Source organism: Bombina bombina, chromosome 9 (genome assembly GCF_027579735.1).
Source record: "Bombina bombina isolate aBomBom1 chromosome 9, aBomBom1.pri, whole genome shotgun sequence".
Lineage (NCBI taxonomy): Eukaryota > Metazoa > Chordata > Amphibia > Anura > Bombinatoridae > Bombina > Bombina bombina.
The window spans coordinates 11,482,694-11,508,480 of NC_069507.1; the positions used below are offsets into that span (position 1 = coordinate 11,482,694).

Sequence of the window (25,787 nt, forward strand, 5' to 3'; positions counted from 1 at the left end):
AGCACTATTACCTGTCATGTAGTGCTACAGATACTACCTAGGTATCTCTATAACACACATTATTATACATTAGCAAGAGCACTAGATAACAGCACTATTTCCTGTCATGTAGTGCTACAGATGCTACCTAGGTATCTCTATAACACAATATTATACATTAGCAAGAGCACTAGATAACAGCACTATTACCTGTCATGTAGTGCTACAGATACTACCTAGGTATCTCTATAACACAATATTATACATTAGCAAGAGCACTAGATAACAGCATTATTACCTGTCATGTAGTGCTACAGATACTACCTAGGTATCTCTATAACACACAATATTATACATTAGCAAGAGCACTAGATAACAGCACTATTACCTGTCATGTAGTGCTACAGATACTACCTAGGTATCTCTATAACACACAATATTATACATTAGCAAGAGCACTAGATAACAACACTATTACCTGTCATGTAGTGCTACAGATACTACCTAGGTATCTCTATAACACACAATATTATACATTAGCAAGAGCACTAGATAACAGCACTATTACCTGTCATGTAGTGCTACAGATACTACCTAGGTATCTCTATAACACACAATATTATACATTAGCAAGAGCACTAGATAACAGCACTATTACCTGTCATGTAGTGCTACAGATACTACCTAGGTATCTCTATAACACAATATTATACATTAGCAAGATCACTAGAGGGCAGCATTATTACCTGTCATGTAGTGCTACAGATACTACCTAGGTATCTCTATAACACACAATATTATACATTAGTAAGAGCACTAGATAACAGCACTATTACCTGTCATGTAGTGTTACAGATACTACCTAGGTATCTCTATAACACACAATATTATACATTAGCAAGAGCACTAGATAACAGCACTATTACCTGTCATGTAGTGCTACAGATGGTACCTAGGTATCTCTTCAGCACAGAATATCATGGGAACAAAGACAATTTGATAATAGAAATAAATTGCATGTATTTAAATGCTATGCTCTATCTGAATTAAAAAATAATTTAGGGTTTAATATCCCTTTAAATTACTATATTGTTACTTTGTCTTTTTATAAAAGTCTGAGCAATGTACAAAATGAAACAGATGAAGATTTGATATAGCAATAATAACTATTAATGACTTTTTATTTAGTTACACAGAACCAAAAAATAACATAACTATGAATTAAGCTACTTTATCTATTGATCTTGGGAGCTCACATTACTAAGCACCATGTAACACAACAATGAAGTTTACAGCCTTTGTTAAAGGGATAGAAAAAGTCAAGTTTGAAATGTACATGGTGGATTTAATTTTTAAATGAAAGCATTTTTGCAATATCACTGTTACAGTTACTGTTTTTATTGGCATACACACATATGCTGTGAGTGTCTGGTACTCACACTACACCTCAGAGTCAGCAGTGACTTGTATGACATAAAATAAATCTTTAGACATGCTGGCCTAGATTTGGAGTTCGGCGGTAGCCGTCAAAACCAGCGTTAGAGGCTCCTAACGCTGGTTTTGGCCGCCCGCTGGTATTTGGAGTCAGTGATTAAAGGGTCTAACGCTCACTTTTCAGCCGCGACTTTTCCATACCGCAGATCCCCCTACGCCATTTGCGTAGCCTATATTTTCAATGGGATCTTTCTAACGCTGGTATTTAGAGTCGTTTCTGAAGTGAGCGTTAGAGCTCTAACGACAAGATTCCAGCCGCCTGAAAATAGCAGGAGTTAAGAGCTTTCTGGCTAACGCCGGTTTATAAAGCTCTTAACTACTGTACCCTAAAGTACACTAACACCCATAAACTACCTATGTACCCCTAAACCGAGCTCCCCCCACATCGCCGCCACTCGATTAAAATTTTTAACCCCTAATCTGCCGACCGCCACCTACGTTATACTTATGTACCCCTAATCTGCTGCCCCTAACCCCGCCGACCCCTGTATTATATTTCTTAACCCCTAACTTGCCCCCCACAACGTCGCCGCAAGCTACTTAAAATAATTAACCCCTAATCTTCCGACCGCAAATCGCCGCCACCTACGTTATCCCTATGTACCCCTAATCTGCTACCCCTAACATCGCCGACCCCTATATTATATTTATTAACCCCTAATCTGCCCCCCTCAACGTCGCCGACACCTGCCTACACTTATTAACCCCTAATCTGCCGAGCGGACCTGAGCGCTACTATAATAAAGTTATTAACCCCTAATCCGCCTCACTAACCCTATCATAAATAGTATTAACCCCTAATCTGCCCTCCCTAACATCGCCGACACCTAACTTCAATTATTAACCCCTAATCTGCCGACCGGAGCTCACCGCTATTCTAATAAATGTATTAACCCCTAAAGCTAAGTCTAACCCTAACACTAACACCCCCCTAAGTTAAATATAATTTTTATCTAACGAAATAAATTAACTCTTATTAAATAAATGATTCCTATTTAAAGCTAAATACTTACCTGTAAAATACATCCTAATATAGCTACAATATAAATTATAATTATATTATAGCTATTTTAGGATTAATATTTATTTTACAGGTAACTTTGTAATTATTTTAACCAGGTACAATAGCTATTAAATAGTTAAGAACTATTTAATAGTTACCTAGTTAAAATAATAACAAAATTACCTGTAAAATAAGTCCTAACCTAAGATATAATTAAACCTAACACTACCCTATCAATAAAATAATTAAATAAACTACCTACAATTACCTACAATTAACCTAACACTACACTATCAATAAATTAATTAAACACAATTCCTACAAATAAATACAATTAAATAAACTAGCTAAAGTACAAAAAATAAAAAAGATCTAAGTTACAGAAAATAAAAAAATATTTACAAACATAATAAAAATATTACAACAATTTTAAACTAATTACACCTACTCTAAGCCCCCTAATAAAATAACAAAGCCCCCCAAAATAAAAAATTCCCTACCCTATTCTAAATTAAAAAAAGTTACAAGCTCTTTTACCTTACCAGCCCTGAACAGGGCCCTTTGCGGGGCATGCCCCAAGAATTTCAGCTCTTTTGCCTGTAAAAGAATAAATACAATACCCCCCCCCAACATTACAACCCACCACCCACATACCCCTAATCTAACCCAAACCCCCCTTAAATAAACCTAACACTAAGCCCCTGAAGATCTTCCTACCTTGTCTTCACCATACCAGGTTCACCGATCCGTCCTGAAGAGCTCCTCCGATGTCCTGATCCAAGCCCAAGCGGGGGCTGAAGAGGTCCATGATCCGGTCAAAGTCTTCATCCAAGCGGGGCAGAAGAGGATCTTCCATCCGATTGAAGTCATCATCCAGGCGGCATCTTCGATCTTCTTCCATCCGGAGCGAAGCGGCAGGATCCTGAAGACATCCAGCGCGGAACATCCATCCGGACCGACGACTGAACGACGAATGACTGTTCCTTTAAGGGACGTCATCCAAGATGGCGTCCCTCGAATTCCGATTGGCTGATAGGATTCTATCAGCCAATCGGAATTAAGGTAGGAATTTTCTGATTGGCTGATGGAATCAGCCAATCAGAATCAAGTTCAATCCGATTGGCTGATCCAATCAGCCAATCAGATTGAGCTCGCATTCTATTGGCTGTTCCGATCAGCCAATAGAATGCGAGCTCAATCTGATTGGCTGATTGGATCGGCCAATCGGATTGAACTAGATTCTGATTGGCTGATTCCATCAGCCAATCAGAAAATTCCTACCTTAATTCCGATTGGCTGATAGAATCCTATCAGCCAATCGGAATTCGAGGGACGCCATCTTGGATGACGTCCCTTAAAGGAACAGTCATTCGTCGTTCAGTCGTCGGTCCGGATGGATGTTCCGCGCTGGATGTCTTCAGGATCCTGCCGCTTCGCTCCGGATGGAAGAAGATCGAAGATGCCGCCTGGATGATGACTTCAATCGGATGGAAGATCCTCTTCTGCCCCGCTTGGATGAAGACTTTGACCGGATCATGGACCTCTTCAGCCCCCGCTTGGGCTTGGATCAGGACATCGGAGGAGCTCTTCAGGACGGATCGGTGAACCTGGTATGGTGAAGACAAGGTAGGAAGATCTTCAGGGGCTTAGTGTTAGGTTTATTTAAGGGGGGTTTGGGTTAGATTAGGGGTATGTGGGTGGTGGGTTGTAATGTTGGGGGGGGGTATTGTATTTATTCTTTTACAGGCAAAAGAGCTGAAATTCTTGGGGCATGCCCCGCAAAGGGCCCTGTTCAGGGCTGGTAAGGTAAAAGAGCTTGTAACTTTTTAAAATTTAGAATAGGGTAGGGAATTTTTTATTTTGGGGGGCTTTGTTATTTTATTAGGGGGCTTAGAGTAGGTGTAATTAGTTTAAAATTGTTGTAATATTTTTATTATGTTTGTAAATATTTTTTTATTTTCTGTAACTTAGATCTTTTTTATTTTTTGTACTTTAGCTAGTTTATTTAATTGTATTTATTTGTATGAATTGTATTTAATTAATTTATTGATAGTGTAGTGTTAGGTTAATTGTAGGTAATTGTAGGTAGTTTATTTAATTAATTTATTGATAGGGTAGTGTTAGGTTTAATTATATCTTAGGTTAGGACTTATTTTACAGGTAATTTTGTTATTATTTTAACTAGGTAACTATTAAATAGTTCTTAACTATTTAATAGCTATTGTACCTGGTTAAAATAATTACAAAGTTACCTGTAAAATAAATATTAATCCTAAAATAGCTATAATATAATTATAATTTATATTGTAGCTATATTAGGATGTATTTTACAGGTAAGTATTTAGCTTTAAATAGGAATCATTTATTTAATAAGAGTTAATTTATTTCGTTAGATAAAAATTATATTTAACTTAGGGGGGTGTTAGTGTTAGGGTTAGACTTAGCTTTAGGGGTTAATACATTTATTAGAATAGCGGTGAGCTCCGGTCGGCAGATTAGGGGTTAATAATTGAAGTTAGGTGTCGGCGATGTTAGGGAGGGCAGATTAGGGGTTAATACTATTTATGATAGGGTTAGTGAGGCGGATTAGGGGTTAATAACTTTATTATAGTAGCGCTCAGGTCCGCTCGGCAGATTAGGGGTTAATAAGTGTAGGCAGGTGTCGGCGACGTTGAGGGGGGCAGATTAGGGGTTAATAAATATAATATAGGGGTCGGCGATGTTAGGGCAGCAGATTAGGGGTACATAGGGATAACGTAGGTTGCGGCGGTTTACGGAGCGGCAGATTAGGGGTTTAAAAAAATATGCAGGGGTCAGCGATAGCGGGGGCGGCAGATTAGGGGTTAATAAGTGTAAGGTTAGGGGTGTTTAGACTCGGGGTACATGTTAGAGTGTTAGGTGCAGACGTAGGAAGTGTTTCCCCATAGGAAACAATGGGGCTGCGTTAGGAGCTGAACGCTGCTTTTTTGCAGGTGTTAGGTTTTTTTTCAGCTCAAACAGTCCCATTGTTTCCTATGGGAGAATCGTGCACGAGCACGTTTTTGAGGCCGGCCGCGTCCGTAAGCAACTCTGGTATCGAGAGTTGCATTTGCGGTAAAAATGCTCTACGCTCCTTTTTTGGAGCCTAACGCAGCATTTGTTTGAACTCTCGATACCAGAGTTAAATTTATGGTGCGGCCAGAAAAAAGCCCGCGGAGCGTTAGCAGCCCTTTTACCGCCGAACTCCAAATCTAGGCCGCTGTTTGCATCCTGATGATCTAGTCACACATAGCATATCTGCATATGCAGCTGTAACAGTAATACCTTTTACTAGACACATTTCTGCTAACGGAAATACATTGCAAAAATGCTTCTATCCCTTTAATATGATGCAATATACAGAGCTTTATGTCACAGCATAAAATCATAATGTTTATGTTTCAGATGTGGATATGACGCAATATAAAGACACTAACCTCTCCGCTGCAGGGAAACACTGCTTTACAGCCAAAGATTCAGTATTGCGGAAAATCTTGGAAGGTAAATTGTTTTAGAGCTTCTGTACTAAGATTATTTTAAGCAGCTCCATAGCGTTTTTTCTTTCATGTAAGTGGCAAGAGTCCATGAGCTAGTGACGTATGGGATATACATTCCTACCAGGAGGGGGCAAAGTTTCCCAAACCTCAAAATGCCTATAAATACACCCCTCACCACACACATACCTCAGTTTTTACAAACTTTGCCTCCTATGGAGGTGGTGAAGTAAGTTGTGCTTGATTTCTTCTGTGATAGGCGCTTCTAAGCATTCTGAACCCCAATTCCTCTCAGAGTACAGTGTTTGTCAGAGGGATGTGAAGGGAGCATCACCTATTGATTTAGTGGTTTCACCCATGGGAAATCCTTTTTAAAGGCTCTCTGTAATCGGTCGCAGGGATTCATCTCTTGCCTCCCTTTTCAGATCGACGTTATACTCCTATACCATTACCTCTGCTGATATTTTTCAGTACTGGTTTGGCTGTCTGCTATATGTGGATGGGTGTCTTCTGGTAAGTATGTATAATTTTTTAAGACACTCCAGCTATGTTTGGCACTTTGTTATAAAGTTTTAAATATACAGTATGTATTTGCTTATATATGCCAAGAGTAAGGTCTATGTATATTTCCCTTTACTGCAGACTTTCAGTTACAGTATGGAATTTATGTTTGGGAATATTATTTTTAATTTTTTTCTTACCTGGGGTTTCAGTTCTTTCAATTTGACTTTGTTTTCCAAAATTTTCGTGGGCAAACTAGGCTTGCAAGGATGCAAAATGCAGTTTTTTATGGTTTCATTCTTGGCCCAAATTTTTTTTTGGCGTGGACTTGCGTCATAGGTGACGCAAGTTTCATCATTTCCTGCGCCTTTGTTTACACAAGTTGTTTTGGCACAAAGTCACGCTTGTTATGACGCGAGTTGTGTCATTTCCTGATGTTAACTTTGGTGCCAACAAAATGTTACTTCCTTATGCGTCATGCGTCATACTTGGCGCCAAAAAAGATTTTGTATATTACCCCTCTTCCTTTAATGCTTCTGGTTCTCTTGATATTGTTAAGAGCTATGATGCCTATTTTTTGCATCTTACTTTAGCATAAGCATTTTTTCCCATTTCTGAAACTATAGCTATATGAGGAAATTGGATGTTTTGTTTAAATGTTGTTTTTTTCTTTTTACATTTGCAAGATGTCTCAGTCTGATCCTACCTCTGATGTTGCTGTAGAAAACATGCTGTCTGAACACAGTTCTACCAAAGCTAAGTGTGTTTGTTGTAAATTAGCTGATGTTATTTCTTCAGCCCAATTATGTGGCATCTGTCATGATAAGCTTTTGCATGCAGATAATGTTTCTATTAGTACTAATACATAGGGGCCCATTTATCAAGCTCCGGATGGTGCTTGAGAGCCCGTGTTTCTGGCGATATAACAACAGTGGCATATGTCAATCATCAGGGAGGGACACAAAGCTCTTTAGCAATGAAAGAAGTATCTTGGATACTTTCTTGGGCAGAGTCCAACTGCGATTCATATTCCAGGTGTAGACAATTGGGAAGCGGATTAGCTTAGTCATCAGACTTTGCATCTGAAAGAGTGGTCTCTCCATCCAGACATGTTTCATCAGATTGTACAAATGTGGGAGTCTTCCAGAAATAGATTTGATGGCCTCTCATTTGAACAAGAAACTTCCCAGATATCTTTACAGATCTAAGGATCCTCAGGCGGAGATGGTGGATGCTTTAGTAGTTCCTTGGTTTTACCAACCTGCTTACATTTTTCCACCTCTAGTTCGTCTTCCAAGGGTGATCTCCAAGATCATAATAGAACAATCTCATGTGTTTCTGATAGCACCAGCATGGCCTTACAGGTTCTAGTATGCGGATCTTGTCTGGATATTAAGTTGCCAGCCTTGGCCACTTCCTTTAAGGCCAGACCTTCTTTCTCAAGGGCCGTTTTTTTTCCATCAGGATCTCAAATCTATAAATTTGAAGGTATGGAAATTGAATGCTTAGTTCTTAGTCATAGAGGTTTCTCTGACTAAGTGATTAACACTATGTTACAGGTTTGTAAGTCTATTTTGAGGAAGATTTATTATCGGGCTTGGAAAACCTATATTTCATGGTGCTCCTCTCATAATTTTTCTTGGCATTGTTTTAGAATTCCTTGGATTTTACAGTTTCTTCAGGATGGTTTGGATAAGGGTTTGTCTGCAAATACTTTGCAGGGACAGATCTCTGCTCTTTCTCTTTTATTTCATAGAAAGATTGCTAAGCTTCCTGATATTCACTGTTTTGTTCGGTCTTTGGTTCGTATCAAACCTGTTATTAAGTCTATTTCTCCTCCTTGGAGTCTTAATTTGGTTTTAAGGATTTTGCATTCTTTGGATATTAAACTACTTTCTTGGAAAGTGTTATTTCTTTTGGCTATTTCTTCCGCTAGAAGAGTTTCTGAGTTGTCTTGTGAGTCTTTTTATCTGATATTACATCAAGATAAAGCGGTTTTACGGACTTTGTTTAAATTTTTGCCTAAAGTTGTGAATTCTAACAACATTAGTAGGGAAATTGTTGTTCCTTCCTTGTGTCCTGATCCTAAGAATTCTCTTGAGAGATCTCTACATTCTTTGGATGTGATAAGAGCTTTGAAATATTATGTTGAGGCTACTAAGGATTTCAGAAAGACTTCTAGTTTATTTGTTATTTTTTCTGGTTCCAGGAAAGGTCAGAAAGCCTCTGCCATTTCTTTGGCATATTGGTTGAAACTTTTGATTCACAAGGCTTATTTGAAGACGGGGCAGTCTCCACCTCAAAGAATTACAGCTCATCCTATGAAATCAGTTGCCACTTCTTGGGCTTTCAAGAATGGAGCTTCAGTTGATCATATTTGCAAAGCAGCAACTTGGTCTTCTTTGCAGACATTTACAAAATTTTACAATTTTGATGTATTTGCTTCTTTTGAAGCAGTCTTTGGTAGAAAAGTTCTTCAGGCAGTTGTCTCAGTTTGATTCCTTTGCCTATAATTTGAGTTTTTTTAAATTTAAGAAAACTTCATTATTATTTGGATTTAATTTTTTCGCCGCCAATAGCTGTTTTTATTTTTTATTTCTCCCTCTCTAGTGACTCTGTGGATTTCCAAATCTTGGGTATTATATCCCATACGTCACTAGCTCATGGACTCTTCCAACTTACATGAAAGAAAACATAATTTATGTAAGAACTTACCTGATAAATTCATTTCATTCATAGTGGCAAGAGTCCATGAGACCCACCCTTTTTTAGTGGTTATGATTTTTTTGTATAAAAGCACATTATTTTTTCCAGTTCCTCTTTTTGTATGCTATTTTACTCCTTTTTACACCTCACTACTTGGCTATACGTTAAAACTTAGGTATGTGTGTGGTGGGAGGTGTATTTATAGGCATTTTGAGGTTTGGGAAATTTTGCCCCCTCCTGGTAGGAATGTATATCCCATACGTCACTAGCTCATGGACTCATGCCACTATGAAAGAAATGACTATATCAGGTAAGTTCTTACATCAATTATGTTTTATTATGACCAGCATGATGTTCGCACACCCCTGGCATTGAGTGTGAGCTGTTTAATGTGAGTAGATTCGAAAGGTACCAACAATTATTGGTGCTCACAACTCTATACATTAGAAGTAACATATGATAATGGTAAAAAATAAGTGTTTTTATAACAAAACCTATAATCCATGGAATTTTACAGCCCCCAAACATTGCCAACGACTTTCTGTCTGCTGGGTCTTAGTAAATCAACAGCCCATGTAACTTTCTCAGCCAAATCCGCTCATAACTGACCTGTTGTATCATTCATTTGATCTGACAATATATTCTACCAGGAGGGAGCATAGATGAGTCTTACAACAATGAAGAAGACCCTTATGATGTGTACAAAGGTGAAGATGTTTATGATACAGTACGTGAAAGTACCTCACAGAGTGAAGCTGTAAACCGGCCACCCATCCCAGTACCAAGACCCAAAGAGTCACAAGATACAGAACCTTTCATTTCAAAGGGTGAGCTTTCTGTCCTGTGCTTGTGGTGTATTTTATCCTTACATAAACCAATAATAGTGACTACAAACAAATCACCATAATGTAGCAGAGGTGGACACATGTGTGAGTATATTCTTACTGTAATTATCTGATGTCTTCTCTATGCTATGGTCATTTATTTAGTTAAAATATTTTTTATTGAAGTTTTCCAATTTGAACATATAGTTTAACAATAATAATTTGACTTTTACAAGTTACAATAAGGTTTGTTATAATTCTTAATTCAATGGATATGTTAGAATATGGTTATAGACTGACTGCATATTAAGTCCATGATAATTGTCTGACTTGTTCCAATATCTTAAGACAGTAATAAACTTCTGTTTTTTTTCGAGTTAACATTTATATTAAAAGTCAAAGGAAGGATATAGAATGAGTTCAGAGAATGAAAAGGGGAGAAAAGAAGAGAGAGAGAGCAAAAGAAAGATTTGAAATGAAATGAACACCCGTGGAATCTGCTTATAGTTTTAATTAAGTCTCATCAAGCCTGGTCTCCATCTGACCTCCTCTTCTGCATTCTAATAGTATCCTCCCATACTATCCATTCCTCCCAGACCTTTAGATACTCATTTCTGTTGTCTAGTAGAGAGGATGAAATGCTGGCCATTTGGTGATAATATTTAATTTTATTTAGTATAACATCGTAGTGAGGGATCGAAGTCTTCCAATATTTTGCTATAACTATTCTAACTGCGGTACATATGATACCTACTAGTTTTAAAGAATGTTTAGAGAGACCCACAATGGGAAAATGTATTAGGGCTTGCTCCATATTGAGTATAATGTGCTTATTAAATATTTTGCTCAGTAGTTCGGAAGTGCCTACCCATACATTCGCACTTTTCGGACATTCCCACCACATGTGAGTGTATGTGCCCTCAGCTTGACAACCACGATAGCACTGGAGTAAACTTGTGTCGTTTGGGTCTGACTGATAGTGTCTGAATCTGCTTGGGTGATTATACCATCTATAAACAACCTTTATATAGTTTTCTTTCAAATTTGCGCTAATGGAGCAAGCTAACCCTTTTTGGATTATGTCTGCCCATTCGTTAATATCTTTGGTGAAATTTACTTCTCCTTCCCATTTTTTGATGAAGTTTAACTTTTCTGGTAACTGGCCTAAGCCCAGAAACTTGTATAGTCTAGAGATTGCCCCTCTAAGTTGCAGAGCTACATAGTTTTTCAAAAAGTGTGGGATTATATGGGTCCTTATGTCTTCGGACTTCGTCTATTCTGGATTTTAACTGGAAGTAGTGGAGCCAGGAGTGTGGTGTGGTAGGTGTAAGGTCATTGTATTGCTCAAATGAGAGGACATCAGCATTCCGTAATGTATCAGCTATTCTATATGAGCTTTTGTTAGCCCAAATTTTGTTAGCCTTGTTTCTGCTACAATTTGCAAACACAACCAGAGGTGTCAGTGGAGAACCCTTAGGGATCAGATTATATATTTTTTTAAGTCTATCCCATAGAGCCAAGGTATGTGCTAGCGAGATGTATTTTGTCCAGGTGTCTGGTCTGTCTTTTTTAGGCATCCAGAACATCCGATAGATTGGCTTAAGATTTATCATGTCACTCTCTAATTGAACCCAAGCTAAGTCACTTTTAGAGTAGTGTAACTGGACTGTTTGCGCTAATCTAGCTGCATTAAAGTAGACCCAGAGATCTGGTACCCCCAATCCTCCCAGCTCTTTGTTTTGTAAGAGAGTGTTCCTATTGATCCTCGCCTTTTTATGAGACCAGATAAATTTAAGGACATGTTTCTTTAGTTCTTTGATATCCTTTGGAGAACATTGATAGGAAGTGATCTAAACAGGTATAATATTTTTGGAAATATTACCATTTTGCTAACCACCATTTTCCCATAAAATGATATCTTGTATGTGCCCCAAGTTTTCATTTATTTACGGAGATATTTATAGAGGGGGGAATAGTTAAGTTTATACAGATCTCTTAAATTATATGGGATTGAAACTCCAAGATATTTGATCGCCTGAGTTGCCCATTTGAAATTAAAATTAATTTCTAATAGCTTTTTTGTATGACTAGGGAGATGTACAGTGGGGCAAAAAAGTATTTAGTCAGCCACCAATTGTGCAAGTTCTCCCACTTAAGAAGATGAGAGAGGCCTGTAATTTTCATCATAGGTATACCTCAACTATGAGAGACAAAATTGTGAAACAAATCCAGACAATCACATTGTCTGATTTGGAAATAATTTATTTGCAAATTATGCTGGAAAATAAGTATTTGGTCAATATCAAAAGTTCATCTCAATACTTTGTTATATATCCTTTGTTGGCAATGACAGAGGTCAAACGTTTTCTGTAAGTTTACACAAGGTTGTCACACACTGTTGCTGGTATGTTGGCCCATTCCTGCATGCACATCTCCTCTAGAGCAGTGATGTTTTGGGGCTGTCGCTGGGCAACACAGACTTTCAACTCCCTCCAAAGGTTTTCTATGGGGTTGAGATCTGGAGACTGGCTAGGCCACTTCAGGACCTTGAAATGCTTCTTACGAAGCCACTCCTTCGTTGCCCGGGCGGTGTGTTTGGGATCATTGTCATGCTGAAAGACCCAGCCACATTTCATCGTCAATGCCCTTGCTGATGGAAGGAGATTTTCACTCAAAATCTCATGATAAATGGCCCCATACATTCTTTCATGTACACGGATCAGTCGTCCTGTTCCCTTTGCAGAGAAACAGCCCCAAAGCATGATGTTGCCACCCCCATGCTTCACAGTAGGTATGGTGTTCTTTGGTTGCAACTCAGCATTGTCTCTACTCCAAACACGACGAGTTGTGTTTCTACCAAACAGTTCTACTTTGGTTTCATCTGACCATATGACATTCTCCCAATCTGCTTCTGGATCATCCAAATGCTCTCTAGCATACTTCAGACGGGCCCGGACATGTACTGGCTTAAGCAGGGGGACACGTCTGGCACTGCAGGATCTGAGTCCCTGGCGGCATAGTGTGTTACTGATGGTAGCCTTTGTTACGTTGGTCCCAGCTCCCTGCAGGTCATTCACTAGGTCCCCCCATGTGGTTCTGGGATGTTTGCTCACCATTCTTGTGATCATTTTGACCCCACTGGGTGAGATCTTGCATGGAGCCCCAGATCGAGGGAGATTATCAGTGGTCTTGTATGTCTTCCATTTTCTAATTATTGCTCCCACAGTTGATTTCTTCACACCAAGCTGCTTGCCTATTGCAGATTCAGTCTTCCCAGTCTGGTGCAGGTCTACAATTTTGTTTCTGGTGTCCTTCGACAGCTCTTTGGTCTTCACCATAGTGGAGTTTGGAGTGTGACTGTACACACCTTCCTCCAAGGGTTCCTATCAGCGATAGCGGTTTGGAAGGAGTATGTGGGCAGGATACACGCTAATAGTGTCCAAAGCACAAACATTCAGCAGTATCGAGTGGTTAGGAAGGAAAGGAGATCAACTCCAAGAGGGTACAAATTAAAACAATTTATTAAAAGTTTTAAAAACCATCTAAACGGCTAAAGGCTCAATACATATGGCAAATAATAAGAGTGACAATGGGCACCCCTGCCTAGTTCCATTCTGTATGCTAATTCTTTTGGATTGGTAGCCTGCCACTCTGAGGTATGCAGATGGGCTTGAATAGATGGCTTTTATGGCTTCTGCAAATGACCCTGAAATTCCAAATTTGAATAGGGTTTCAAACATGTAGTCCCAATTAATTCTGTCGAATGCCTTCTCTGCGTCAAGGGATATAAACAGAGAAGGCACTCTTTCATTCGTTGCAAAGTCCAACAAGTCAATAACTTTACAAATATTATCAGGAGCTTCTCTCCCTATTATAAATCCCACTTGATCATTTGAAATGAATTTAGGGATATGTGGATTCAATCTAGTGGCTAGGATTTTAGTGAGAAGCTTAAGGTCCAAATGAATAAGTGAGATTGCCCTATAGTTTTTACAGTGAAATTTGTCCTTGCCCGGCTTAGGGACCACACATATTCGAGCTGTCAATAATTCTGTTGGAATACTTCCCCCTTTCATTATGTAATTAAATGATTCAACCAGATGTGGGATAAGTTTTATTGAGAACCTTTTATAAAAGCTTCCCGAGTATCCATCGGGACCTGGGGCTTTATTACTTTTGGGTTGTTTTATCGCTATGGCTATTTCTTGGGCTTTAATTGGGGAGTTAAGTTGATCCGAAGCAGTTTTTTCTAGTTTAGGAAGATGATAGTTGTTTAAGAATGCTTTTATTTTATCCATTCTAGAGTTTGTCTGGGTCTGTGGCAGATTGTATAAGGATTGATAAAAGTCGGCAAATAAATTAGTTATATGTGAGGGATTATTAGTAATCAAACCTGACGGTAGCTGGATTTGGGGGATAGAGGTGGATCTGGTGATGTTTCTGATTTTCCTAGCCAGCATTCGGTCAGGCTTATTAGCATATACAACGTATTGTGCATCAATAATCCTTAGTGAAGCTAGAGCCTCCTCATCTAATAGTTTATCAAGTACAGCTTTTTTAGTTTTGATCGTGTAGGCTTAGTTAGCACTTCTGGTCACAATATGTTTTCTATTGACTTCTTCAATCTCTAACTTTTTTTCCTCTATTAGCTGTTTTTTAAGTTTAATTATGTTTGCTTTTTCTTGGATTAAAATTCCTCTAAGGAATGCCTTGAACCCCCCCCCCCCCATACAAATAAGGGGTTGGGCGTTGAATTTTTATTATCTGACCAAAAGTGTCTAATTTGTTGGGTAAGCTTCTGACATATTATCTAATTTCTTAATAGGGATGGATCTAGAGATCAGGACCTGTCTCTGGAGGGGTCGAAAAATCCACTCAGTGATATTTCCACAATGAAGTGGTCAGACCAACTAGTTTACGCTATATTGGCATATGTCGTCAATGGGCATAAAATTTGGCTAGCAAATACATAATCGATCCTGGAGAAGGAGTGGTGAGTAGACTTGTGTAGCTTCGAAAAATTCGGTTCGGATTGATTCAGATCGATTCGAATTTCAGTTCAGATCGATTCAAATTCAGAAAAAATCGAATGAATTCCTTTCGGATTCATTCGGATTCGTGAAAAATTCGGTTTGATTCGGTTTGATTCAGTTCGAATTGATTCGTAATTTCGGTAAGTGTTAGGTGGGATGTGCTGTGTATTACACTAGTATTATGTACTATATAATAGGTTTAACCCATAGCAGAGTGTAAGGGATACTGTGCCTTTAATTCATTCTACCTGTTAATTGGGTAAATCCCCTTTAAATAGCAAGAACAACTAAGCATCATTGCTTAGTTATTCTAATTTGTTTCTACGAAGAGTGCCAAGCCTCTTTTCCAAGTTCAGTAAGCTGAATCTCTCATATCTGCACGACTAAGCTGTGTCATTACCAGCTCCACTACATGACAGGATTCCTCACTTACCTTCCTTCAACTTACTGGAGATTGAGTATTTCGACCTGGCAAGCTGTACTTTACTCCTAATCCTTAAACAGCAAGTATTTACATTTTACTTTGTTTATTGCCTTCCATGCAGTATTGAACTACATTTCCCAGAAGGCCTCTGGACTAAAACCGGAACTTCCTGTTAAACACAAACCAGTGTCTCACAGTACAGCTCAATACCAGAGTGCTGACAGGTAAAAGGGATAACTCTCTGCTGGGGAATAAGGTATCAAATTGAGACATTAACAACTATCTTTGCCTAATACATTTCTGGGAAACTGAAAGCATTTCAACATCTCTGCTTTATCGATGTATTGTGGAACTGTTTAATAAGACTACTAAGCCTTTATACTTTATAATATTCTGTGATAATCTAACAATATATCTGCTTATAATTGTTCTCCTCAGTTATTTTTCACAAAAGGATAGCTAAGTTAAATTTCCTTTCATTCCTGATATTTGATACTCTGAATTCCACATCTATTTGCCATTTCTTTTTCTTTAATAAACTCTATCAGAACCACATTAGTTTTGGTTCTTATGACACAATCATTCTATATTAACTCACTGCTGTATCAGATTGCCTTAAAGAAATTGGGTACTCATTACTAGCAGTGATACAAACATATTATAATATCTGTATTTTGTGTTCCTTTATTGGATATTCCTTACATAATAACTAAGCCTAAAAGATGGAACTGGAACCAACAGATATCCCACAAATCGTTTATAACCTATCACAGAAAGTTGATCAACTTGCACAAGCAGTCCATGATGTGCAAATTGAGAATCAATCTTTAAGAGCTATTTTAAGGGATTCTATAAGTCTTAGATCAACACAACAGGAGAATATCCCAGAACCCCAGGTTATGTTACCAGAACCCTTTTCTGGAAACCGTAAACTCTATAGACAGTTTAAAAATTCCTGTCAACTCTTGTTTCAATTAAAACCCAGAACATACCTAACTGAGAGGGTTAAGGTTCTGAGTATTATTTCATTCATGAAAGGTGAACCCCGCTCTTGGGCGGATAATCTATGTGAGACAGAAGATCCACTATTGGGTTCACTAGAAGAATTTTTTGAAGCTCTTGATAACCTATATCAAGATAAAGATGTACAATTAACTGCAGAATCCTCCATGAGGAATCTTAAACAGTGTAAGAGGCCAGTCGAGGACTATGTCGCTGACTTTAAGCTATATGCATCTGACTCCCAATGGAGCCAAGTTGCACTTCACAACCAGTTCAGACTTGGTCTTGCTGATAGTCTCAAGGATGAGCTTGCCAGAGTTGAATTACCTAAATCTCTAGAAGCATTAATGAGAACAGCCACACTGTTAGATCGCAGACTACGTGAAAGACGTGCTGAACGATTTAACTCTGATATTCGTCCGAAAGTTTATTCAGGACAAAGCTCACGTGACCTACCTACAACCTCAAAAGCGGCTGAACAACCTATGGAGATAGGTATAGCACGAGGATCGCTCACACCTGAAGAAAGACTTCGACGTAGGATTAAATCCTTATGTATGTACTGTGCCAACCCACAACATACCGTCCATGATTGTCCTATCCTCCAAAAGAATAAACGCAGTAAGTCTGGTTATACTTGTACTACAGTATTGACTGTACATAACCCAGCTTATTTCACTCTATCCCTCTCTCTACAGTGGGATCAAAGACATCTGACGATTGACGGGATTATAGATTCAGGAGCCTAGGCAACTTTATTGATTTGCAAATTGTTAAATCTAATAAAATCCCCCTTATTCGCAAAACAAAACCTATCTGTGTCCGTGTGATTGATGGTTCACCCATAACTACAGGTCCTGTTACACATCAAACCATACCCATTCACATGTCCTCATTTGGTCATAGCGAATTCATTTCATTTGATGTTTTACCCTCTCCAAACTATCCTGTAGTATTAGGAATTAACTGGTTGCAACAACACAATCCACTTATACAATCGTTACCTGCACATATTAAGTTTAACTCACAATTCTGTATTGAACATTGCACCAATAACCAAACTTGTCTAAATATTGAGTCATCAGAATCTCCAATTCCTATGGAGTATTCTAACTTCAAGGATGTATTTAGCAAGACTGAAGCTGAAAACCTACCACCACATAGACAGTACGACTGTCTCATCGATTTACAGCCCGGAGCAGCCATCCCATATGGACACCTTTATCCACTCAGTCAGCCGGAACTTGAGCATCTCAAGGCTTACCTGGAAGAAAACCTCAGGAAGGGGTTTATTAGACCATCTACTTCCCCAGCAGGAGCTGACATTTTCTTCGTGCGCAATAAGGATTCATCTATCAGACCTATCATCGATTACCGACAATTAAATAAAGTAACGATCAAGAATCGCTATCCGCTACCGCTTATACCAGAGCTAATTGAGCGTCTGTCAGAAGCCACCATATACACCAAATTGGATTTAAGAGGAGCCTACAACCTCATCAGGATTAAAGAAGGGCATGAGTGGCTAACTGCTTTTAGAACCCAATATGGCTTATATGAATACCTCGTTATGCCATTTGGGTTGTGTAACGCCCCTGCCACATTTCAGCACTTTATTAATTATATTTTTCTGATCTCTTGGATACTAGTGTTGTTATATACTTGGACGACATCTTAATTTATTCAAAGAATTATACTGATCACGTAGATCATGTAACAGAAGTACTCCGACGATTAAGATTACACAAACTATATGCGAAACCTGAAAAATGTTTGTTCCATACTGACAAAGTAACTTTCCTGGGATATAATTTATCCCCAACAGGCATTGAAATGCAACAAGAAAAGGTTGAGGCTGTTTCCAATTGGGAAATACCTAAGACCAGGAAAGACCTTCAGAGATTCCTGGGTTTCTCAAATTATTATAGGAAGTTTATTAGAGATTTCTCAAAAGTTGCTAAACCTCTAACAAAGTTGACTAGTATATCTATTCCATTTCAATGGACTTCAGAAGCTGATGTAGCGTTTAACACCTTAAAAAGCCTTTTTACTACAGCACCTATTCTGACATTTCCAAATCCTTCATTCTACTATATCTTAGAAGTCGATTCCTCTGACTTCGCAATTGGGGCTGTATTATCCCAACAAAAGGATCTCATTAGTCCCTTACACCCCATCTCTTATTATTCCAAAGTTATGACACCAGCAGAGAGGAATTATCCGATCGGAGACAAAGAACTTCTTGCTATAAAACAGGCTCTTGAATACTGGAGACATCTTTTAGAAGGAACAATACACCCTATCAAGATTTACACTGACCATAAAAACCTCCAATATTTACAATCAAACAAAACACTATCCGCAAGACAAGTTCGTTGGAGCCTCTACTTTTCTAGATTCTCTTTTAACATTATTTATAGACCAGCGAATAGAAATGGGAAGGCGGACGCGCTTTCAAGGTTACCTCAGAAACCTGAACCCCAAAACTATCCAACGGAGATTATTCCTAAACACCATTTCATTGGTCTCACTGACACCTTTATGTCAGAACTAAAAAGGCATACCAGTCAAGAGACCGAACAAGATCACTCAACACATCAAATCAAGTCTGGGATTTACTATCACAAAGGGAGGATCTATGTACCTGTTTCACTGAGAACAAAACTTCTACAGATCCATCATGATACTCCCCTTTCGGGACACCCTGGAATCCAACGTACTCTAGAGTTACTCAAAAGGTCTTTTTGGTGGCCAAAGATGAGAGAGAGTGTTCAACAACACATTCAAACTTGCATTATATGCAACACATCCAAACCAGAGAGAAAACCTCCGTATGGGTTACTCATGTCACTCCCTATACCCACCAAACCATGGCAACATCTATCGATGGACTTTATTGTTGACTTAACTCCATCAAAAAATCAAACTACGATTTTTGTGGTAGTAGACATTTTCACAAAAATGGCTCATTTCCTACCTTTCCACAAATTGCCAACATCCGCTGAAACATCTCAATTGTTCTTAGACAACATAGTAAAACTTCACGGAATACCTTCTATCCTCACAACAGATAGAGGAACACAGTTCACCTCTAGGTTTTGGTCAAAATTATGTGATCTCACTCAAATAGATCATAGATTTTCTACCTCATTCCATCCACAAACAAATGGCCAGGCAGAACGCGTGAATCAGTGGTTGGAACAATACATAAGATGCTTTTGTTCCTTCCATCAAAACAATTGGGTTGACTTCATATCTACCGCTGAGTTCGCTTACAATAACTCTATTAATTCATCAACAAAACTCACACCATTTTTTGCTAACTATGGATATCATCCCACCTTTCTACTGGACTCAAATGACGACTTAAATTTTCCTATGGTGGATGACTTACACAATTCACTAGTTGATAATTTCAACTTCATTCACCGGAATATCGAGGACTCGCAAGCTGCACAAAAAAAGTTTTATGATTTACGCAGAAGATCCCCTCCAAATTACTGCATCGGAGAGAAGGTTTGGTTGTCCACAAAAAACCTGAAGCTACAATTACCCAGTAAAAAGTTGGCAAGTCTTTTCATCGGTCCATATCGCATTAAAGGTATAGTTAATCAAAATGCTGTCACTCTCGAACTTCCTGATAGCCTTCGTATTCACTCAACTGTACATGTGTCACTTCTAAAGCCTTATATGGAGCAGAGGGATACCACCATTTTACTACCTCCTCCTCCACTCCTCCTCGACCCAGATGAGTTCGAAGTTCAATCCATTCTGGACTCCAGATTGTGTCAGGGTACCTTACAATATCTTATTCGGTGGAAGAATTTCTCTTCCGATGAGGATTCTTGGGAACCTGCTTCTAATATCAATGCTCCCAGGTTGATCTCTTCTTTTCATCGCCGTCACCCCGACAGACCTCATCCAACCACTGTGGAACAGCGTCCTTGAGTGGGGGGTCCTGTAAGGGATACTGTGCCTTTAATTCATTCTACCTGTTAATTGGGTAAATCCCCTTTAAATAGCAAGAACAACTAAGCATCATTGCTTAGTTATTCTAATTCGTTTCTACGAACACCTGAGTGCCAAGCCTCTTTTCCAAGTTCAGTAAGCTGAATCTCTCATATCTGCACGACTAAGCTGTGTCATTACCAGCTCCACTACATGTCAGGATTCCTCACTTACCTTCCTTCAACTTACTGGAGATTGAGTATTTCGACCTGGCAAGCTGTACTTTACTCCTAATCCTTAAACAGCAAGTATTTACATTTTACTTTGTTTATTGCATTCCATGCAGTATTGAACTACATTTCCCAGAAGGCCTCTGGACTAAAACCGGAACTTCCTGTTAAACACAAACCAGTGTCTCACAGCACAGCTCAATACCAGAGTGCTGACAGGTAAAAGGGATAACTCTCTGCTGGGGAATAAGGTATCAAATTGAGACATTAACAACTATCTTTGCCTAATACATTTCTGGGAAACTGAAAGCATTTCAACATCTCTGCTTTATCGATGTATTGTGGAACTGTTTAATAAGACTACTAAGCCTTTATACTTTATAATATTCTGTGATAATCAAACAATATATCTGCTTATAATTGTTCTCCTCAGTTGTTTTTCACAAAAGGATAGCTAAGTTAAATTTCCTTTCATTCCTGATATTTGATACTCTGAATTCCACATCTATTTGCCATTTCTTTTTCTTTAATAAACTCTATCAGAACCACATTAGTTTTGGTTCTTATGACACAATCATTCTAGATTAACTCACTGCTGTATCAGATTGCCTTAAAGAAATTGGGTACTCATTACTAGCAGTGATACAAACATATTATAATATCTGTATTTTGTGTTCCTTTATTGGATATTCCTTACACAGAGTGATAAACCTAATATACTGTACAATACTAGTGTAATACACGGCCATCCGAATCCATCCGAATCTACCGAATAAATTCGAATCGATTCTGATTTATTCGGTAGATTCGGCACTACCGCAATTCGGAAATTCGAATAGATCCGAATCTCTGAATTCGCCAAATTCGTCCGAATTTCAATTCGGACCAAATCGAATCGCACATGTCTAGTGGTGAGCCGCAGAATAGTATGTATAATTTTTAACTCCCAAATTGTGGATTCTCCAGACATCTAACAAATTATGGTCTAGTATGAAATCGCTCAATTTTTTGGGGGGGGATGTACCTGTTGGAGGGGATCTATCCATTTTATCGTTAAGTGTTAAATTGAAGTCTCCCCCTAGGATAATTTTGTGTTTTCCATGAAGTCAGTAGTTTACTTATCTTAGCTAGAAACCGTCCCTGGTTTTCATTCGGAGCATAGATGTACCCCAGCACTACCGTACTGCCATGTATTTTCCCTTTCAGAATTATAAATCTCCCCTCTGAATCCCTAACTACCTCTTCTTTCTGAAAGTTGAGAGATGCATGTAAAATAATAGAAACCCCTCTCTTTTTCTTTTGGCCAAATGAATGATATTGGATTGGAAAAGCTGAGTCCCAGTACTTCGGGTTTTGTGTTGAGGTAAAGTGATTTTCTTGTTGCATAATGTGTGCCTGTCTGTTTTTGTACTCTGTAATAGCTTTTTTTCCATTTGACATGAGAGTGTAGTCCTCTCACGTTCTGTGAGATTATTTTAAATGACATCTCAAATCAATGCAGTCAAGCTAATAGGTGCATAAGTAATGTGATACCAAGCCAAGTAGTACCTGGTGTACCTGACCTTATTAACTGATTTGCGAGGTTTCCCCACCATCCACCATAAGGACTTTGCGTTCATGACTCTGCGAGTGTTCAAAGATAGAGAAAGAAAGGCTGAAAAGGATAGAAGAGCATTGTTAATAAACATACAAACGAAAAGTAACCGTAGTATCAGTATGAGATACTCAATTTTTCACTTATATAAAACTTGTTAGTCTCAAATGATTTGGCGAACATAAATTACAATAGTAGTCCTATACATGCAAAGGTAACCAATCAGAAACCTACAAACTTAATTTTTATTTCAAAGGAGGCTGTTGATAAATGAATCCATAACCTTAGGGGCTATCACTAGAACAATGATATAGGCTGGATTTGATAGTTACAATATCTTGTCAAGTATGTACTAAAAAGCTTCTGTGTCTAACCCAGTGAGGGGCCAGGATCATAGAGGCTCAGAAATGTTAAGCACTCTACAGTACCCCTATTGGGCCTAGCTGATCCTAAAATATATCAGCGGTCTCCTGCGGTCTTGGGAGGATAGTGTATCAGAGCCCTATATAAATGGTACAGAATAAACTTGAAACTTAATTCAACATTCCCCAACATGGGTAACTTCTAAACCCTTTGTAACAATAACAGATTTATGTTGTCTCTAGGGTGGGGGGTTCCTATAGACTATATAACAGTGTTAGCTATACACCCCTCCCACAATATGTTACAATAAAGAGTCCCCTACAAGTTCTGTAATTCGTGGATGATCCGCGGACTCTCTTTTCTCCTCATTATATATTTTGAACAATAGCCAAAGAGTTCCAGTGTATATCTTGATCCGCTCCCCAGGAAATATTGTAAACAAACCCCATGGGTTTAGGATAGTGGGGTATGGATAACAAAGTGGCAAAGAAGCTCTCCTCATCTATGGGTTGCAGCTTGGGCTTGTAAGTCTGGGTCTTCTCCCAGACTGTCTTTGTTTCTTCTGATGGGTGTCGCATCCTTGGAAACGCTATTCCACATCTGTTGGATCTGTTTCTTTGGGGGTCTCGGTGGTAGTGGTAGAGGAGTTGGCGGATGAGGTCTATGCCTTCCTCCAGAGAGGTGCAGGAGTTAGTGGTTTTATTATGAAGAAAGACAAGCCTGAATGGGAATGACCATCGATATTTGATTTGCGCTTTCATTAGAGTCATGGTAACTGGTTTAAGTTCCCTCCTCTTACGCAGAGTAATAGGGGAAAGGTCAGCAAAAAATTGTAGTTGATGACCTTCAAATTCTATATTTTGCTGCATTCCAGTAGCCTGCAGAAGCTGGTCTTTGGTGGTGTAATAATGAAATTTGAGGATGACATCCCTAGGTGTATTTGGGATTCTTGGCTTGTTTAGAGCTCTATGTATTCTGTCAATGAGAAAGAAGCTCTCCTCTACCTCTGGGAGCAAATGGCGAAGGATCTTAAGAAGAACATCATTGAGCTTATCATACGATTCTGGAAGGTTTCTAAGCCTGACATTGGACCTCCGAGATCTATTTTCTAGATCTTCAAGTTGTGACTCCAGCTGTTCTATCTTATTGTGTTGAGCTTGAACAGACTTTTGGATGCTAGGAAGTTCCTCTATAATCTCCCCAACTTTGTCCTCTAGAGCAGAGGTTCTTTGACCAATTTCTTTAATGTCGCTTCTTATATCTTTGATTGCAGCTTTTAGTTGGAATACTTCTTTAATCTGTTGAACTAGAGTGCTAGTGGAGGGCTGTGTCTGTTCCTCTGTTCTAGTGTCTAGCATTGTATCTGTCATTTCTGCCTCATGCGAGGCCACTCTGTCTTGGAGCATGGCTTTTTTTTTCGCTTGGGCTTTGGATATGCAGTCCTTGACTGATTGGGTCTTTCCCTTCATTTTATGTTGAATAATGTCTGGCCTATATAGTTCCTGTCCAGCTTCAGGTTTTGACCGGTACCCTTACAGAATGTCTATAGTATAATAACTATATAGTTATACAGAACCACTCTGCATCGTTGCTTATGTAACACCATGAGAACAGTAAGTTGGGACCTATGAGGATATAGACATACATATTATTAGAGGGACTGTACCTCAATCATGAGTCCGCTTGTGAGATTTGGGTAGGAGTTGATTGTCCAGCCGGTAGATACACCACCACTGTGGAGCTGAGACAGGAATCAACAGCACATTCCAATGTATGGAGCGGAGAGGCTGAACACCCTTAGTAGGCATATATTTACATCATGTCACTGCGATGATCTGGGTAATAGTTTTTTATTATTCTGAGGGGGACTGCCAGGTGACCCAAAATGTAATGTCCTAGATTTTCATACAGATATCTTATTGACTATTCCTCTCTCTCATATAGGGTATCTCCCCCAATCACACCTGTCCTTCTTGCAAGGCAGGCCTAAAATAACAGTTCTATCTCAATCCCTCCGGTGTGAATAAAGAGATTGACCCCTTATAGTCTATGTGTAAATGTTTATAGTGGAAAGAGGTTATGGTCTCTCTTAGCTGGGTTATAATCCAACAGTGATGGACACTGTGGGCCTCTCTCGAGACTTGTGGGCCTACTTCTGCCTCAGAAACCATTGCAGATTAATGTGGGTGGGTAAAAAAAAAGAATACCTGGGTCCGTACTGCCGCCAGGCAAAGTCTCTTCCTCTCCTGATTAACAGTGCGTCGTTGCAGTGGACTGGTCTGGTAAATAGGCCTTGGGTCCAAGATGTTGTCCTTTCGCGCCACTTCTCTACACCTTTCTTCACTCCGACTCTGGTGGCTTCTGGATCCGCCACGTACTATGGAACCCTCTAGGTGAGTGAGAACACCTGTCCAAGGTGTCCAGTTATCTGTCTATGAGGCTGGTCCCAAAGGATCAGATGCGACAGCTTTCCTTCTCACGAAGGCCACAGTAACTTACACTGATGGCGTTGTTCTGGTACCGGACAACTTGCTCCCTCTCCCCTTCACACCTCCTTTCACTGGAGCGATTCCCTATGCTCCGGAGCGGAGCCCCGACCCTCCGGAGCAGTGAACATCAGCTGTGTCTTGTTTAAGCAGGTATAGGCCGGTGTCTGTTTGATACAGCTATGGCGTCTCAAGAACTGAGACTCTAAGTCGCTCTGAGCGGTTAATTTCTTATCACAAGCTTCAGGAAGGAGGCTGACCGACTTCCCTGTAGTTAGCTTCAGCTGTTGTAGGTTTTTTAGACAAAACTCCTGCTATCTTTGAATTTTATGAGCTCACCTCATATGCGACTATTCAGACCGGTGATTAGCTCCGCCCCATTATGGTCATTTATTTAAATGGAAATTAGAGATTACTGCTAATACCTCATGGAAATCTGACATACTAATAAAATGTTTAACCAAAAGAATTTCACTGCTGTCCCTGGTTTTGTCTGCTGTGTCCTTTGCTTATAGTTCCTGGTGGCACATTTAGAGCCCTGGCTCTGTTCTGCTGTTAAATACTATAAGATTAACACACTGTACTCTTTTTCCTTGCTTGCCTATTTCATAACCTTTAGAGGCTTCCTGAATCCTGTATATCTTAAGACTCCTGTATTCTTTATGTGATTCCTTGAGACAACCACTTC

At 39.1% G+C, this 25,787-nt stretch overlaps 1 protein-coding gene across 1 annotated transcript in view; it reads left to right on the top strand.

The window, feature by feature from the left end:
- The window catches only part of PIK3AP1 (phosphoinositide-3-kinase adaptor protein 1), a 399,421-nt gene that overhangs the window by 270,163 nt on the left and 103,471 nt on the right, over positions 1-25,787 (top strand). Inside the window, exons 9-10 of the mRNA XM_053691876.1 lie at positions 5,900-5,995; positions 9,846-10,022. Of these exons, the coding sequence (XP_053547851.1) occupies positions 5,900-5,995; positions 9,846-10,022 (273 nt within the window). The remainder of the gene's footprint in view (positions 1-5,899; positions 5,996-9,845; positions 10,023-25,787) is intronic.